Genomic DNA, 19,085 nt, shown 5'->3' with positions numbered 1-19,085 from the left:
ATTTTTGGATTCCTGCCTAGTGGTTCAGACACAGGACCTGTGAAAGAGCTCAGAGCTAATTAAAAGCCTGATGTAATGCCAGAGAGACTCATCCCGTTATTGATTCGACTGCAAGCATCGCTCATATCTACTGCGCCGAGTGTGCCGAGCTGGAGGTGAAACTGATAACTGCAACCGAAAGATGAAATCAGAGTTCAGTTCATTTCTTAAAATCAGCCAGGAATTAGATTTTAAATTGACTACGTTTAAGTCCTCAATCAAGCAGGAATATCAAACACCCACTGGTTCTGCAGCTCTGCATCATGTTAATGTTACATTAAGGTTATTCAAACCACATGAACAATCTGCTGACCCAATTGTAAGCTCGGAAAGCACGAGATGCCAGACATGTATTGTATTTTGTAAAGTGTAGGATTAAAGCGTCTGAGTCATCCACACATTGATTCCTGTATTTGTGTTTTTGTCCCACTGGTTTAAAGCGTTTAAAGTGCAGCTGTCAAGTTTTCCCATGGATACAAATGATAAAAAACACAATTGGATGATCTAACCACACACACAATCCTGATCAAGTACATTAACAGAATAAAACTCATTTCACACTAAGAATGTTCTTGTCTCTAAATTCTATACGTCACAAATATAAAAAGTTTCGAAAAAACAAGTTTTCTACACTTACATTTTTGACATTTCATCTAATTTATTAATAATGGTAATAAAAAAAAGTTATCGTCAAGTCAGATTTGTACAAATTCCCCATCATGCGTCTGCTGAATCTGACCGGCATTACTCCTGCAGAGACCGAGACATGGAGCTGGTACACCCTCGCCAGCTGACTGCAGCGGATGCAGGTGTCTGAACCATCCCAACATCTGGGTGCACAGCAGCCAATGTAGCGTTATGCACCTATTTCTGAGTTTTTTGTTGTTGGTACAGGCAGGAATAAGTATTCACTTTGAAGAGTTAAGGTGTGTGTGTGTGTGTGTGTGTGCATCTCTTCTTACTGCACACTCCCTAAAGGCTAGTCTTCACCCCCTTTCCTTTTATAGCCTCAGACATGTGGAGGGAGTTGTGTGTGTGTTGGAGGGGGTCAGCCTGTGTGAGGGAGTGGCCCACTTTTACAAACATGGCGGCAGGGTGGGATGGGTGCTGTGTAACTGTGTGACTAGGTGCCTCCCCTGCCCTCCCCGCCCTCATCTGCGGTGGGGGGATGCAACGAGAGGCCAAGAGGAGAGAGAAGCAGAGGGAGAGCCTCACCAACCCCTCACTCTCTCTCACAACACCGTGAGAGCCACAGGACTCACTCCGTCCTCCAGCACACACACACACACACACCAGAGCGAGAGACACTGTGTGAGAGAGAGCGAGAGAGGTGCAACGTGGAGCGCGAAAGGGAGGGGATGTAGCAAAGGACATAAAAGAAAATTAATAAATCTAAATCCTGAACAGAAGGATTTTGTCTTTTCTCCCGAGGAGCTGCGAATAACCCTCGGAGAAGGATGGCAGAAGGGGGAGAGGGAGAGGAGGAGATCCAGTTCATGCGAACGGTAAGTCCTGCTCACTTTCCTTTTTTGGGCAACCGGCACCGGAGGAGATGTGGAGTTATGAGAACAGAGAGGGAGATAATTTGATTATTATTTTGCTGAAGAGAAGTGATTCAACTCGTGATCTAAAATGGTCTCATGCTCTACCTCGGTGCTCTTCGGTTTCACAGCTCCTCCACTTGTATCACTTTTGCATTTCTGGCATTGGGTATTTCAGTCAAATCTGTAGTTGCAGTTCCTTGAGCCAAGGCCCCGCTTCTGTATATAGTTGACTATTTTTGCAGTGCTCTAAATGTGCCATGACCCGCTTATCAGTGGGTCTCTTTAAACGTGGCAATTCATTTTATAATTTGTATTTGAAATCTCTTGTGTGAGCGCAGAAATCTAACCTACATTACCTCGTCGTATTTTGATCATTTTCTCATTCACGTCTCTTTTTTTATAACATCCAGAATGTTCTGGCCTTAAGGATAGGTGACAGTTTATGCGTGCATAAATATGTGTGTGTGTGTGTGTGTGTGTGTGTGTGAGAGAGTGAGTGAGAGTGAGAAAGCCCGGATAGATGGACAGGGGCTGGTGCATCTGTTAGCATCGATATCTATTTTTATCTGAGGAAAGTAGAGCCCGTCAGTGTGGGTGAGGCGGCAGAGCAACAAGCTGCCTTCGGCCTGCAGTGGACAGCTGGCCGAAGGCCGCACGTCTCTCTCTGGGAGAAGCCGACACACTCGGTCACAGTGGAGAGATTTCCTCTTCACCGTGTCCAACTCGACGGGGGAGGAGCCTGAAAAAATTACGTAAAACAGCTGAATTCAAATTGAACTGATTATATATATATATATATATATACTTTTTAGGATGAACTCTTTATTGACACTAGTAATCACCTCAAATTCCAGCACGAGGTCCACAATATGTTTCAAATCATTATCAAAAGAATATCACTATGATAATTAAGTGTTATAATTAAGTAAGTTTGACTTTTCTGTCCTTATTCATTGCATCAGATGGAACTCTTTGACGACACACAACTGAAACTTCAATTGTGTTGGTTTTTAATGAGACTTTTCAAGAAATGAAGGATTTATAGTCTAAACATTTGATTGATGTTTTTAACCATGACATGATACACTTCCAATGAAAGCAGACATGCAACAACAATCTCATCCCTTCAAGGGCAATGTGAAAAACAATCCTTAAGAGACTCATCTCTGCGTCAACAAAAAACCCACGGTGAATGTATTTCTGTTAGAGCGGCGCTCTACTTCGCCGGCCACCACTTGAATCCAGTTAGCTGTGAAATAATAGTCCAGGCACAAAAGAGCCCTGACCGCCAGCTCCCAGGATCCCCAAGACGGCATTGCAGAGCACACGGCTGTCGCTTCCCGTTAGGAAACGATAAACCGTGTTTTCTTCTCCTCACAAACTGTGAAATGAGCAGCAAGACGCTTTGAATGCCCTCAGCAGGTTTGTCCTTTTGGTGACGATGAAACTATTAGACACCAACCGCTTCAAAAGGAAAAAACAATGCAGCTCCAGGTGAATTATTAATGACTCGTGCACTTCAATGGGTTTATCTTTGACTCCGGGAGTCACAGGTTCAATCCCTAGCGGGCGACAAGGGGCTAAAATGTAAGCCCTCACGGTGCTGTGACAATAGTTAAGCGTCCACCGAACACATCTGTCTTTTAATTAGAGGCCAGTGATGGGAGGCATTGTGTGAGTCAGCGTTTTTCCCCCCTTGGGGTTAAATTGGAGGAGCTGCTACCTCATCTGGACCAGCCGGGCCAGCAGCCTGGAGTCACACATCGACTTTTTAAAGTTGTTATAATGTGTATGCCCACAGCTCAGCCCCTCAGCATTGTTTCTCAAGAGTTCATTATCTAATAACAATTTAATGAAATGAACAAATGAGGCTCTTAACAGAAGTGCCATTTCATCACACCACCGTGTGTAGTTTAGGATAACAACCTCAACAGCTCTATATAGACTCCGGCTCACATTCAAGGGTACCAGATATATTCAAAGTATATTGTGCACACAGGAAAGTGTTATGCTTTTGTGAGCTCAAAGCGTGGCACGTTTCTACTGCGTAACGATAAATACAACCAGCTGTCTACGAGAGTCCAGGGCAATGAGCAGGAATGATTTTTAAGATGTTTCATACAAAATAAGCTCAAAGTCCAGAAAAGGAAAGCTTCTCAAAACTGGAACAAATGCTCTTTGCCTAGATGTTTAATTGGGGCTGTCAAGGAACTGCTCTTGATGGTTGGCTCTCTTGATGTCGTGCTAAAGTCAATCCTTTGCCCACAATTATAAAAGGATTATTTTGGTTGTTAAATCCCTTCAGACCCATCGCCAGGTCTTGAGTGTAATGATGCAACAAGCACCCAAACTCTACAGTAGATTATTCGGGCTTGCCCTCCTCCAGTTTGAGAAAGTCGTTGTTGTCTATTTGAGGAAGAAGCTATAAATAATATTAACAATAGCACCGTAATCCTGTGAGTTCTTTTATTTTTGATGTTTCTTTCTCTGTTACGTCACTTGTTTTTCATCCCTGCTGGGAATCCTCCAAATCAGATGAAAGCCTGTGTGGGTGTGAGTTTGGGACTACAAGGCGAGGTGGTCGGGATCCTTTAAATGCTAAATCCTGCTTGGCGTGGCAGATGGAAAAGATGCTTTTTGCTCTTCTCCCCGCAAAAGGCCACACACAGATTACTCAGCAGTGCTGAGTCTATTCTGGGTTTCATTGTGTTATTCTGATACGAGCCGGGGCCCGCGACTCACACGGCGCTGTTGTGTGACTCAAACACTTGTACGGTCCACACACACCAGCTGGTGGGGCTGAGGCCTGACCTACTGTGCAGTAGCAGGTAACCTCCATGTTGAACAACATGTATCTGATCATCAACAGCCTCTTTAAAAAAATAAATACATGTGAGCATTTGAGCTCCAGAATCAGCTGTCAAAGATGCACTGAGCTTGCAGTATCCAGCAGTCTTACCTTTAGGAACAGTGACACAGACTGCTGAGGCACACCAGGTAACCCAGAGTTCAGACGACGACACCGCCTCCTAAAAGCTGTGTCACTGTTTCGCGATGCCACACGACGCGGTGTGAACCACGTGGGCGAGAGACTGTTAGAGCGCTATTTTAAGAGCCGGCCCGCAACAAAGCTTTCCCTCTTTTAGCCTGCCACTATAAAGAGCGCACACTCTGGAGGGAGAAACCAGAAGAGTCGCTGTCCTACTTGCCAGCATCCCTCGGGAGAAGCAGCGGTGTGTGTGTGTTAGTGTGTGTGCTCGTCCCCGTGTCAAGCCAACCGAGATCTTTTTCATTGTTGTGACCGTCAAGTGACAGAATGTTTGCAGGAGGCACTGATTCGGTGATTGCAGGTTTCATGTTGTTGTTTTTACTTTAACTATGCCTTCAATTCATGGACAACAGAGGCTGGATTATGGAAGTTGTGGTGAGAGGGTGTGTGTTTTCAACGGTGACCTTTTTGGTGGTGCTTTCTAGAGTTGGGGCCAGTTGTGCGTTCAGCTCCAAGTTAGTACAAGTACCACTTTGTGAAGCCATTTTTTTAAATTGGCAATGAGCTAATTCAGTATTTTTGGAAAAAGAAAATGAGTAATTTATGAGGTCGAAAACCTTTGAGTGTTTCTACATACTGTATATTCAACAATTTAATTCTCGAATGTCATGAAGGTTAAACACAAAAAGACTGAATAAGGTATTTGAAAGGATTCTGATTGGATGAGTGAATTCAACACTGGGTTTAGGTGATGTCAACACTCAGGAACGACCGGCCTCATGTGACTGAATAGAAAGGACCATAAATTATGTAAAAAGTGTTTCCTCTCTCCATCTTTCTCTCAGTTTAATTGTATCCATAATAGAAGTTATTGAGGGAATTAACAGGTTGAAGAAAGTTGTTTGGAGTGTTTGTTGTTGTTCAGAAAGAACATATATTTGAACCAGATCCCCTCCTTGCACCTTGCTCCTCGTTCCTCAAAGCAGAAAAAATAGTTTTTGGGACAGCTGTCAATATGGCGGCGGAGAACCACTTCCGGTTTAAGCATTGGAGCAAGAAAATACAAATAAGAGACTTGGTATGCACAACATAGTTGCTTGTCTGCCTGTGAGCGGATCGTAATGGTTTCTTCAACTGGTTGTTGAACATGTCCTTCTTTGGGTTTGGGTCCTTCTCCTGCTTCTCTCTCTGGACAACCTGGAGGCAATAGAAATGCCCTGAATTCACCTTCTAACCCCTATTTTCATCACTCGCTCTTCTCTTTAGGGTGCAGATTTTTCAATTAGATAGTTGAGTTGACACTAACAACTACATCTTTCATTTGGTTTTACTGCTGACAATATCTGCTAAGACATTGAGTCCACCCTCCTTATCCAAAGGCCTTTGTCCCCTCTCGCTCTTTAACACGCATGTACACACACATACAGTGCAATCATCAGGCGGCAGCAGAAGAGGGACGGGGGAGAGGAAGGTGGGGGGGGGGGGGGGCTAAGCGGAACAGGGCTTTAGAGGTGCTGAGCTCCGAAGATGAACACATCTGCAGCATGGCCACAAACACAAACATACACACACAAACACACACACACACACACACACACATCTACAGCACCTGCTACAGTGTACACAATAAACAGGTGGTCTGCTCTCTTTGGCACGAGTCACAAACACAGACAGAGAGAGGGGGAGATCCTGCAGAAGTATGATGCAACGTGTGTGTGTGTGTGTGTGTGTGTGAGAGAGAGAGTGGGTGTGCATGTGCACGAGTTAACTGGTTGGACGGACATCGAACAGTTCAAATTAAACACGTTTTGGATGTATTAATCTTATGCAATCTAAACATCATATCCATATAAATTTGTGCCATCATAATCGTTGCCTATTCTATTAATACTTTTTCATTTTGTATTCAGGAATTAATGGAAACCAACTTTCTGAAACAAACAGCTCGGTGTGCACAATGGCTGGCAGGGATCGGTGTGATTTGTCGTAAATGTAAACTGGCATTGGTCCCTTTACATTTGTAAAAGAGCCTTTCAGAAGCTAATACAGCATTAAGTGTGTTGGAACTAAACAAGTGTGAATTCTTCCAGAAAGGAGAACTATTTTGGATCCAGTGCAGACGTTTGGTTTGAGCCACTTCAATCGGGCTGCAAAATAGAAATCTAACAATATGGTCTTGTTGATGAATACGTTTGAGCAAAGGCTGAGATGAAGATTGACTCTGTGCTTTGTGGAAGAGAGGTTTATGGATCAACCTTTTGTAGTTAACTGTGCAAAGGTAAGACAATAAGATTTGAACCCTGTGTTTTCTCAGGCTGTTAAGCTTCCTTTGGACTTTCTGGATCTTAACTCTCTCCGATGTTGGCTTTTTGGATTACACATCAGGCCTGCTGGAATGTACTTTGCTTACTTCTCAGGCAAATATTTCTTTAGTTTTTTCAGAGGAACTCATTTTGGATCCAGGCCAGCTAAAATAATGTATTCACGCCACGTCCTTTGAATTGCGGCTGTCCGTCAGACTTATTGTCTTTTCAAAAGACGGCGGCATAGTGTTTGACGTGTGCTTCTGTGTAGTAGCAGCTTAGCTGAGCCGGAGAGGAAGGAAGCCTGTGTTTGTGGGCTGTCAAAACAAGATGTGTCAATTAAATTTAACGTCAGTGTTTCTTCCATTCTGATTTGTGAATATCACTTTTTAATCCGAGAGGGCCCGGTAACTCAGTTGAGAGTGAAAATCGTAAAATATGGGAACATATTCAGGCTATTATAGAGATATTTCCTGGCCAGCTATTAAAGGAGTAATGGCGGAGTTTGCATTTTAACCCTAATTCTGTTCCCAGTGTTGCTGAAACTTGTAACTCAATAAACTTTAAGAGACTTTAAAAAAACTGTAATTTGTTTTCTTTAATTTCCCCACTTCAGTCTCTCAAAAAGTAATCTGCTTTTCTTTGGGATACGATCGGCTGATTTTTTCTTTTTGCCCACGAGATGTGGAATCCAGCCATAATCTAAGCGTCCATGTTTTCCTGTGCTCAATGCCCTCCCCGGGAGCAAGAGAGTGCTCTTTCTCCGAGCGAGAGCTCCAAGTATCGGCTGGTCAGCAGAAGGAGGGAATGTGATAGTGACAGGTGCAGCCCCCTAAAATAGGAGAGGAGCCGAGGGGGAAGGCCCGGGCCAGATTGGCAGAGGTAATGGGAGAGAAAAGATGGCCGCAAACGACATAAGAGCACAGAGAGATAACGGAGAACATCAGACAAGAGACGGCACAAAGATATAACCTATGCTGTTTTGTCCAACTGTATTAATGTCTTCTTTGGTTTGGCTATTTAAGATTCGAAGTGTGAGAGATGGTGTGTAGATTAAGGTCGTAACCATAACTCTCTGCCAGACTTTTTATATTCACACTTGGAGACTCGTTTGGTGTCCTTGGGCGACACGGACCCTTAACTCTCAATCTACCGTGTTTTTGGGGTGGATGTTTGACCAGGACAATGAAAGGAGCCATCTAAAAAATGCTCTAGCAGAATTATGATAGAAATTAGAAATGTTTGAAAGAAAGACTCTAAATAAGGGTCAAAGAGAAAATAGGCAGGTTGTTTGGGAGATTTTATTCTATATTTTAGCAAGTACAGAAGACAATGTGAGAGAGTGCATGGCTGAGGGAAGCGGGAAGGGGGGGGGGGGGGCTTCAAACTGCAGTCTGTGATGAAAGATCCTGATAGTGCACCTGCATGGTCTCTGCCGGTTTTCAAAGGGAAACCCCATCACCACTCTCACCTCTGCCTTATTGAACTGTTCCTCTCCTCCACCCACATACCGCGCAATGTGCTGCCACTCACTCTGTCGGCAGAAAGACAATCAATGTCCCGAGGTGGCCTGTGTCAGCACACTGTGGTCAGAGCGTGGGGCAGAAATCTGTAACGTAAACAAAGAGTGTGCAGAACAGACCTGGTTATCGAGGAGGCACATGGCGTCTCCTCCGGCGAGCCTCCTCGCTCCTTCGAGGGGCATTCGACGGGAATTGGGAAGTCCTTCAAGATTGAGCGCTGAGACCGATTTCCCAGGTCCCAAGCCGGAGGATGGAGCGTGGCGGATATATGCTCACCAATTTTGCAGCGGTTTGCCTCCTGCGCGGGGCGGGCGGCGTGCCTGCTTGTCCGGGGGAACCCTAGCTACCCTCTGTGTGCACCAACAGTCGGGCACTAGAAAATACAAAGGTGTCTGCTTTCAGGTGCTATCTGTGCCTCTGGCTGTTAATCTTCGCTGCATTACACACCTCTATTTGTGCACAGTCTGTTTGTCTTGTCAGTTTACATCCAATTGTCTCTTCCTGTTCCTCTGACCCCAAATGTTCACACAGCCCCGGACGCTTCAGCCGCCAAGTCCACAGTTGGGCTGTAAGTCAACACTCACCGTGGGTTTCACCCCATGTGGCATACCTGTCTCAGCCTCAGATACAGTCACGTGAGATGACCACATTACTAGCTCCCAATAAAGCATCAGGTGCACATCCTGAAAGCCGCCTCTATTCATATGAGGGTGAGTGAGGCCGGGTGTTTGTGTGTCAGCTTTTCACATGGCGACACTGGAAGAGCTTCACAGTGATACTCTTGGGAGGACACAGCCCAGTTGCTGATGCACTTGTGAGACGACTATTATAAGTCTGAGTGCCCCAACGTTCGCCGTGTGTTCATCTGCTCCTCAAGACAGTTTTTCCTTACGGTTCTGTCTTCTGCCCACAATGCCTTGCTACAGCAACATTTAAAGCAACACGCCATTCGTCTGTCCATAACAACTGCTGTCGGCTGTATTTATGGATACATTGAAAACATCCTTCCAGAAACTTTTGCTTCTGTTTGGGACAGAAACCCTTCCTTGAACTGAACAGCATGGGTGGGGTTTGTCACTTTTTTCATTGTAAAATGAAAAAAAATAAAAAAGGGCAACATCCAGCCGCCGTCGTTTCAGTGCCATCGGATTCTCTGAGCACTCTGCTTGTCTTTTCCTAAATCCTGATTAATTCTCCCTCACATCTTTCCTTGACCTTATGAGGTTTAATGTATTTTTTGACGAATTGCCCACAGCCCAAGTCTGTTCATTTGATGAATTACAAGTTGTTTCCTTGTCCCTTTTTTCTTTGTTAATAGTGAGTTGGTTCACAGAGCCATAAAACACCCTATTCTATTCTTTTAATGGCTTATCACAAACGTTCACGTGCCCACTTACCCAGAGGTCTTGCAGTTTGTTCAGCAGTTAATCAAAATCCAGACCACACATTTCTATAGCCCTTTATTTTTTAAATCTCACTTTCAAGAACATATTTACAGAATGATTTGCGAAGATGAAAAAATGCTTATTAATTAGATGGCGTATTCTCTGCATCCTCTGCCTTTTTGATCTTGCCCAGAGAGGCAGAAGGTTAGAAGCGGAGTAAATCTGCATCGTGAGACGGTGGCTGTAGAAATAGATGGATGGATAAACATTGGGGCATACATCGTCCATGGCTGTCATCCGATCGCACATCTCGCCTCGGAGCAGTGAGTCACTCGTTTTTTTTCAGTCTGCTTTTAGACACCCACAAGCTCAGCCCGATCTCTTAATGGGGACTGCAGTCTGAGTCTGTATGCACTGTCCTCCCAAATGGGGCCAGTTTAGTCCAGTTTAACCTTCTCGTCTCTGAACGTCCTCATAACCAAAGATCCAATGTCGCCGTCGAGCATATAGCTACTGATCTCCAGTTGTAGGTGTTGGTGCACAAAATAAATCCCACCCCCTTTTGCTTTTGGGGAACTCGATCCCTCTCTTGCACCAGACCTCCGTGAGATTCACAGATTTTGCCTGAAAGCCCGGTTTCTGCGGTCCGTGTGCGGTTTTAGGAACACATTGAGTCTCACATCAGGTGTGGTGTTGCTCGAGTCTGCAGAGAAGGAGAAGAGGGCGCATTGCTCCACTTTCCAGAGTGCAAAGCAGGGAACACGAGGACGGGACAGGAGGAGACATTTCAAGGCTGAGGAGAGATGGATGATAGGCCAGCCAAAGGAAGCGAGGGACTCTCTTCAGCCAAAGAAACACTCGAGGCCTCTGGGTATGGGAGAGGAGTCGATGTTATGAGGACACGGCTCTGCATCAACAAGCATGCGTACTCCTGCGCTGCCCGCCATAAGTCAGGGTTCATGTTGCTGAATCACGAGAGCGAGACAGAGAACGGGTCGAGAAATCAAAGGCAGAATTATTCATTGGTCGCTGGGTGAGAGGGGACAAAAGTCCAGTATATGTCCAGAACTGTAGCGAGGAATATTCAATTGGGTTAAGTGATGCATCCACTTGCATAGTGACAGAGTAGAAGGAGCAGCTGGGAATGTTGAGGGTCAGGTGTGGGTTTCACAGGGGAGGGGGGTGTTTATTGCTGTCTTTACAGCGGCCTCTGGAGGGTCCGGGGTCTGACGAGGAGCTACACATCGCTGTCTTGTGGATTTGAGTTGCTTGTGTCTTTTGTACTGAGAAGAGCTGTTTGCAGGCAGACATTTCTTTTTAAAAAAAAGAATTATTGTATGAATTATATGCATATTAATAAGCAGACTCTTGAAACGTACAATGTACAAGGACAAACGCTGCCAAACAAAATAATGTTCTGTCAAAAGACACGATACAAATAGAAATAGAAAAGAAAGAGCCACCAATGAAAAGGTCTCCCGGAGTTTTTAATTTTTGTGTTTTTCTTTTATTTCATTCTATTATTTTCTATTATGTGATGGAGGCAAGTTTTCCTCCGCAGCGCTCCTTATGAAGCATGTCACTTTAGTCAATAAAAGGTGGCGTTGTCCACGGCATTGCCTGCTCCAAATATCAAGCGAAGCCAGTTTTATTAAAGATGTGCTGTATAGACACAAAAGGTTGCGCACTAAAGGATGAAAAAGATGATGTTTCAGGGACAAGAAGCCGCCAAAAAAAACTTAGTGGTGTGAACATAAAATAAAGTGTCCTAAAAATGAAAGGCCAGCGACTCCAAGGATTTTGTTTTGTGGGATGTCTGCAGGATGACCAGATTGTTCTGCAGTGCACTGCCTCTGTCATGAAGGACCAGCAGATCAAGCTCTGTCTGTCCTGCGAGGGCTTCGGGAACCGTCTCTGCTTCCTGGAAACCACATCCAACGCTCAGGTAGGATGCTGCCCCCCCTCCCCCCCGCTCCTTTTTCTGTCCGTCCCGTTCTGTACGCAGTCCTGTGTGCTCACCGATTTCTTTGTTTTTCCTCCTTGGCGTACGTGCCCGGGGCAGAATGAGCCCCCGGACCTGGCCATATGCAGCTTTGTTCTGGTGCAGTCCCTGTCGGTCCGCGCTCTGCAGGAAATGCTGGCCAACAAGGTGGAAATGACTGAGGTAGGACTCCAGAACAGCGATGAAGAAATGAGGTAGAAGAGTGTATGGAAAGGGGATGGAGACTGGACCTTTTTTATTTAACTTTTTTTTTTCTGGCAGCGATGTAAGAGATCCAGTTGGTGCTTTAGACGAATTTGGCTCATGAATGACAAATAAAGAAATTGACCCTGGTATAAAGTAGATTTCGGAAAAATATATCTGTACTTTTTTATAATGTATTGGACTCAACATCTGATTTTGTTGACGGATTAGCATAAGCACACCATTTTATTTTAGTTCAGAGATCCTCTGTAGCTTTTATACTGAGGGGAACCCTCGCCACATATTTGGAAACATTTTCTTTGCTGTCTTTCATAAGAAAACAAACATTAATTGAATCTCTACATCCAGCATGTCACAAAGAAGTGCTTAGTGTAGCTGAGCACAAAACCTGGAAGCTCCAACTAAAATGTCTGTCCTTTTTACATGTTGTATCTTGAATATTCTTAAAAACATGTTGAAATAACATTTAGCTCACCCAGCCTCAATTGGATCACCAACAGCTGCATCTCAGAGGTCCTGTCATTTTTTAAAGTTTTGCTCTCATAGAATTAACCCTCTGATTATCTCTCTGTCTACGAGATATAACACGGAAATAGGACTGTTTAGGAGTTAATGGGAGACACAATGTGTCAGCCGATTCCTTCTGCATCCGTCTAGGCTAAAAAGGAAGCAGATTTCTCTTTGATTTGGACTTAATTTATACATTTGTTATTGATGCTTCATGTGACTGTGGGTCAGAGGGCATCAAAGCATATTTCCTAAAGCTCATTTATTCTGCTTATACCAGCTACACAGCTCTTATTTAAAACCCAATTTTATTCCACTATTATTATAATACATTACGTATACAAGGTTTACACAGAATATGTTGCTTTACAGAAAATACATAAGGGTTCATGTGTAGCTTATAATTAAAAAAATGCCATCATCATTGTATTTACTAACTGAACTCAAACCTGTAACATATTAGTTTATGTATTACAGGATTTAGGTTACAGGTAACAGTCCTGTTTTTCTTTCAGTGGGGCTACATTTCTTGTTTTAATATGGATCACAGATTGGCTGTTTCTCCCTCATAAAGCAAACTGTACATGATGATCCTTCAGTCTATGTGAGCACCATAGATGAACTCTGCTTTTATTTTCTTATGATTTAAAAAAAACTTTGATCTGACACCTTCCCCTCCGCTTCCCTTCTTGCTCCCTGCCAAGCAGGCAGTCGATTTGGACCAATGGGTATGTCTGTTAATGTGTCTGTTGTCCTGTAATGTGTGTGCCGACCAACCCGGCAACAGTCCTCATTCCTCTCACCGTCCTCCTGAATGAAACAGTACTGTATCATTTACACATATCTATCCATGCCCGGCCACAGTCTTTAGATAAAAGCATAATGCTGGTACTGAACTTACTGGAACGATGGAAATAAAAACAAAAATGCTTTATTGAAAAATGTGATCTTGCAAGGTGTCGTAATGCCTCATTCATTCATTCCATGTTTTCATGCAGAAATTTTACCAGCACATTTGTCTCCTTGCCTCTCACGGTACCTCCTTTTTTTGTTTTCACTCTGTTTTCCTTCATATACAAGTTTAATATGGCAAAAAATGTGTTTGTTAGTGTATTTTTTTATTGTATACATAACTTGCATTTAAAATTGCATCATTATCATTTAACTGCAGCAATCCAGCTATCTGTCTTTGAAGCAAGTCTCTCAATCAGCGAGCAAGCTTTTGTAGACTCAATGATTTTCTCACTAAGTGATTATTGAATGTTGATACAAAACTAACGTAGTTATCAGTTTACCAACTGACACTAACCTCAGGACTTATTGTGTTTTTAGTATCGTTCACTTTTCTAAAACAAAAGTTACAAATAAAAAGGTTTGAATATTTAATTAATCACAAACCCCAATAATCCTAAAAATGTCATGAAGCCCATTTGTCCAACAGCCTGTTATCCCGAAAAAGGCCCATTGTTTTTGGAAAGTGCAACAAACAGAAGCAAATTGCTAATTATTATGCAGAATAAAGTCACCAGACCTTTCCCCACTATGGCACAGACATGACCCTCCCTACTCTGCCTCTGATCGGCTAACCCAGATATTTCTACCCAAACCCGATCTCACTCCTCATGCCAACGTAACCAACAAAGGCCCAGCTAGCATGTTTAATAAAAGAGATAGACGTAACTGAGAATGTGGACATAAAAGTCCACATTTCAGCTTGATTAGAAGATGGATGACATACATCTTCTCTGGCTGAGGCTAATGGAACTCAAGAGAGGCTCTCAAATGTATTATTGCATTATTGTGGCTAGTCTGGTCAGACCCTGGCCTCCCCAGAGCTGGGAGTTGTGTCCGAGCTTGACCTTTCAAATGGTGAACAGCGGATTGAGAATTGCCTGGGATGCAGCCCAGTGGAGGGTCCCCATCTGTCAGAGTTGGATGGGGAAACCCGACAACCCCAGAGCACTGGAGGACAGACCTATCTCCCTCTTATTAACACACACACACGCACACTAAAACGCACACACTCCCGTGCATGCACGCACGCACGCACGCACACACACTTGACACATCTGCCTCTGTCTCGCCCTTGTGGATTATGGGTGCTTAACCCTACAGAAGGGTTTAGCATTCTCCTCCTGGGGGGTCCACTAAATGGTTGTTTGGGATAATCTATCTATAACTCTCTTCCAGTAATTGTGTTTTCTTGTTCCATCCTAGCTGAATGTTGAGAAAGGGTAGGATGGATTATGTGAGGTTATAATCTCCGGGGGCTTGTTTCAAAGATTTCTCTTTGTTTGGCTTTGTCTGTCCCTTCATTGTGATGCCTCCTCTGAGAATTATGATTTTTCAGCAGAGTATCTTCCCAGTTTCAGCAATATCTCGACACTGCTTTGCTATTGATGTGGTTCTTGTTATGTTTCTTGTATTTGCATATGGACCCCGTCATGTCCTGTACGGTATCTGTTTTGGGAAAAGTCATTGTTCTGCAATGTGGAGCTGTTAATTTATACTGTTTAATAGTTGTTGTGCACAAATAAAATGCTTTTCAGGGAAGTTACCACGGTAAACCTTCCACTACCACACATTGACACACTTGTTTATGTTCACTTTGCCCATCCGTCTTATTCTTCCCTTTCAAATTTTTACTCTCTAAATCTGTTACTCTGATCTCTGCACTTTCTAAAATATAATTGTTCCCTCTGTTTTATCAAGGTACATTTAAACTGTAAAGCCAGGTCTGTTAAATATCTCTCATCTTCTTCCCTTCCAGTCTTCCCAAGGTGGAGGTCATCGTACCTTACTGTACGGTCACGCCATCCTTCTGAGACACTACCACTCAAGCATGGTAAGTTGCTTTGAAGAGAATAATAATAACTAATTGATCAAAGGATGGTTTGGCTCGACTTTCCTTCCTGTGCTTTACAACCTCATTAGTTTTGGTCTGCGTTGTAGCAAAGTAGAAGTCATGTCCAAACTCTCTCCCCAGTACCTGAGCTGTTTGACGACGTCTCGGTCTCTCACGGACAAGCTGGCCTTTGACGTGGGCTTACAAGAAGACGCCACTGGTAAAACCAAGCACCAAAAAAGCATGTCACTGAAACACATGATCCTGGTGTGTTTTTTTTCTTCTTTTTTTGGTGATAACATGTTTTTTTTAAATGTTGCCGAGTTGGCCATATCAAACTATTGACAAAAATGCAGCCAGCTACATAAACGATTCACTAAATGGACTCTCTGGCTAAAGTCCTAGTCGCTGATTATTCTGGGATCATGCTGATCAAAAGGTTGGTGACATTCTTATGTAGACAAACACACGTTAACATAACATAGCAAAGTCAGCAAAAATGATCACGGTTATGTCCAGATATGGCACGATAAGTCGGTAACCCTTATTATCGGGACAGGCTTAAGTTGCACACTTGGACATCCAGGTGTGCATAGGTTCAAGAACTGTTTTTACTGAAAGCACAGAAATACATCACGATCAGTAACGCAACTGCATGCTGCAGGCTGTAAGCTGTATTCGTATATCACAGCTAATAAAACGTAGCGTTTCCCTCATACATACACATAGAACATATCAGCTTCCACTCTAACTAATTCAGTCACCCTGGCGACATTCACACCACTCTCATAGGTTACAGGTGGTTACTACCAGTGTTGGGCAAGTTACTGAAAATTAGTAATTAGTTACTTCTTTTAAAGGTAATTTAATTACTTTACCAGTTACTGTATATCAAAAGTAATTAGTTACTAGGGAAAGTAACTTTTAAGTTACTTTTATAATGTAATGAACAGTCAAACACAATAAACATATTTTGTAGACCTATTTATTGCAATCAACAGGGCAACAGGCCTTCAAATCAAGCAGTAGTACAAAAGTCCCTTTTAATACTTAACACAAAATAACTGTCTGTCATTTAACTGTTTCTTTTTTTACCACATTAGGCCCAATGAAATAAAAGTAATTGGCCTACAGTATTAACACTAATTAAAAGAGAAAACAAAGGTGCCTTGAGGTGCTGCATATAATTGAATATGTTATTTAACAAAAGGTTAACAAAATGTTTAAACAAACATGCCTCATCAGGCAAAGCTAAATATAGATAAGAGATGAGATTCTCAACAAACGTTAAAATGGGCTAACAAGTCTCATCTCTCACCTCTGACCAGTAGCCACAACATTGCTAGCTCTCAAACCAGTTATTGTACCTCAAGAGGAGAAGCTTCTCAAACTTTTGATCTGAGAGCCTATTCCTCTTTGGAGAGAGAATCAGGTTCACAAGGCTAAAGAGTCTTTCCACTGGGGCACTGGATGGAGTGGCTGCATTATATTTAAGTAATACTTTCTTTATTATGGGAAACTGATTCAGAGCGTCCATCCCTGTGGCTCCTGATTTAAAGTAATCAGCTACTTCATTTTCAACAGAGACAAAGGCATCCTCCTCACTGTCATCAAAGCTAAAGAATTCATCCTCTTTGGTAGATGGCCGGCACTGTGTTGTTGGGGTTTCCCCTGGGTGCTCATCCTGCTCTGGGACATAATTTCTACATTCTGCTACTCGACTTGCTTTTACAAGGTCCTTCCTCTCCTGGTCACGCAGCCAACGTAACTTGAACTTGGGTAGGGTTGCAGCAGCTAGTAGAGCATCATTATCCTCAAGAACACGTGAAAATCTGGTTTTGATTGCCTGAAATACATGACACAAAAGACATAACAAGAGTATTCAAACAAGTCTTAAAAACAAGTGTATTATACATATTTGGCATACAGCATAAATCTGACTACAGAGCAGTCACTACTAAATTGACCTGCACTTATAAATACTTCACATTATCTAGACACAAATAAATGCAACTGAGCTATTGATTAGATACATATAAATGCAAAATAAAATAGCAGCTCTTACCTGAACAATTGCCTCTGGTGGGCCATCAAGGATTGCAAGGTGTTTTTTAAAATCCAGAGTCTGTTATGGGAGGTGAGTGTTGTGGAGGACCCAAACGCACGCAACACAGTAGCTTCAGAATTAAAGTCAGGATTTTATTGACCTGAATGCACAAAACCAAAAAAACAAGAAACAAACAAATCTCATCACGGGGAAAACTGGCAGTCTCACTCCAGAGTCGGGAGGGCAACTCAACCGCTCTCTGCTGATCCGGCGGAGGCAACTCCACCGAGCCTGTGCGCTGCTACTGAACCAGGGGGGCACTTGACTGGTTTTACCGGAACGACATGGTCCCTATAACCACTGCTGGTGATTACCAGAAACTCATCACAGCTGGTCCAACGGAAGCGGGCGTGGCAGTGGGCGGAAACCGGGGGTGGACCACTGGAGACAGACAACACAACACAGACAGAAGGGAAACAAGACAGGGAATCACACACTAGGAGCAGACAGGAACCCTAACAGTACCCCCCCCCTCAACGGGAGCCTCTTGGCGAACCACCAGGTCTAACGGGGTTCCGCCGGTGGTCGGCAGTTATGAGGCCCGTATCCAAGATTCGGGAACGGGGCACCCAGCACCGCTCCTCCGGTCCATAACCCTCCCAGTCAACCAGGTACTGATACCCCCTACCACGGCGACGGACATCCAGGAGGCGATTGACCGTATAGACGGGGCCCCCCTCGATGAGCCGGGGGGGTGGAGGGGGTTCTGGCGGCGGATTAGGGGGCTAGAGACAACGGGCTTGAGGAGGGAAACATGAAATACAGGGTGAACCCTCATGGAACGTGGCAATTGCAGTTTCACCGAGACAGGGTTGATGATGGAGATGATGGGAAAAGGGGAACGAGACACAGGTGGATACAATGAGGGCGGGATCAGCAATCACACAGAAGGAAACAATCAGGGCCAGGGCAGACAATCACAGGGAGACGGATGACACAAGGACTTCAAAATGAGACACAAACTCCAGATCCTAACAGAGTCTTAGACATCAACGTCTCCAGAGTGGGCAAGAGTGTTCCGTAAAAACAATTGTCCTCGCCTTGCAGAATGTCAAGAGCCACAGTAAGTGGCTTCATCACAACACAATACTCTTCAAGGACCTGATGTTCCCTTTCACTGATGCATTTCATCTGAAGTTGGGAGGATATTGAATTCAATTCGGCCACAGGTATCTCAGAAATTCGAGCTACCGCATCATAGAACGAATTCCACCTGGTGGTGCAAGGTACAAGCAGCTTCTTAGCAATAACGTTGTTGACAATCTCCGAAACCACTGTTGACCGACTTGACTTGTTCCACAGCCCTGCGCATTTTGTGGTAGCATTTCTGTCGATAGATTTCGTTTCTGGCTTTGACATGAGCCACTTATCGACATCAGTACATGAGATGAGGTTCAATGTGTGCGATGCGCATCTGTGATGCGGGGGTAAAACCACGTCATTGACATCGACAGCATTATCTAGCACAGGGGTGGGCAAACTTTTTGACTCGCGGGCCACAATCGGTTCTAAAATGTGACAGAGGGGCCGGGCCAGGAGCATTTGTACACGCAATGTAATTTATCAAACCTGGAGATTGCGTCTGTTTTTTATACATTTCAATTTAAGGTGCAAAGTTAAAGTAATCAACATTTACT

At 43.8% G+C, this 19,085-nt stretch overlaps 1 protein-coding gene across 4 annotated transcripts in view; it reads left to right on the top strand.

Annotated features, from left to right (window-relative positions):
• The first annotated feature begins 1,377 nt into the window (after positions 1 to 1,377).
• ryr1b (ryanodine receptor 1b (skeletal)) overlaps positions 1,378 to 19,085 on the top strand; it is a 74,063-nt gene continuing 56,355 nt past the window's right edge. For all 4 annotated transcript variants that reach the window (XM_056440361.1, XM_056440359.1, XM_056440360.1 and 1 more), the window contains exons 1-5: positions 1,378 to 1,544; positions 11,606 to 11,728; positions 11,846 to 11,947; positions 15,267 to 15,341; positions 15,483 to 15,561. In XM_056440361.1, coding sequence (XP_056296336.1) covers positions 1,497 to 1,544; positions 11,606 to 11,728; positions 11,846 to 11,947; positions 15,267 to 15,341; positions 15,483 to 15,561 — 427 coding nt within the window. In that variant the 5' untranslated portion in view covers positions 1,378 to 1,496. The remainder of the gene's footprint in view (positions 1,545 to 11,605; positions 11,729 to 11,845; positions 11,948 to 15,266; positions 15,342 to 15,482; positions 15,562 to 19,085) is intronic.

Source organism: Pseudoliparis swirei, chromosome 20 (genome assembly GCF_029220125.1).
Source record: "Pseudoliparis swirei isolate HS2019 ecotype Mariana Trench chromosome 20, NWPU_hadal_v1, whole genome shotgun sequence".
In the NCBI taxonomy this organism is placed as follows: Eukaryota; Metazoa; Chordata; class Actinopteri; order Perciformes; family Liparidae; genus Pseudoliparis; species Pseudoliparis swirei.
Note: the sequence above shows the minus strand (reverse complement) of the source record. Positions and strands in the feature narration are given on the sequence as shown.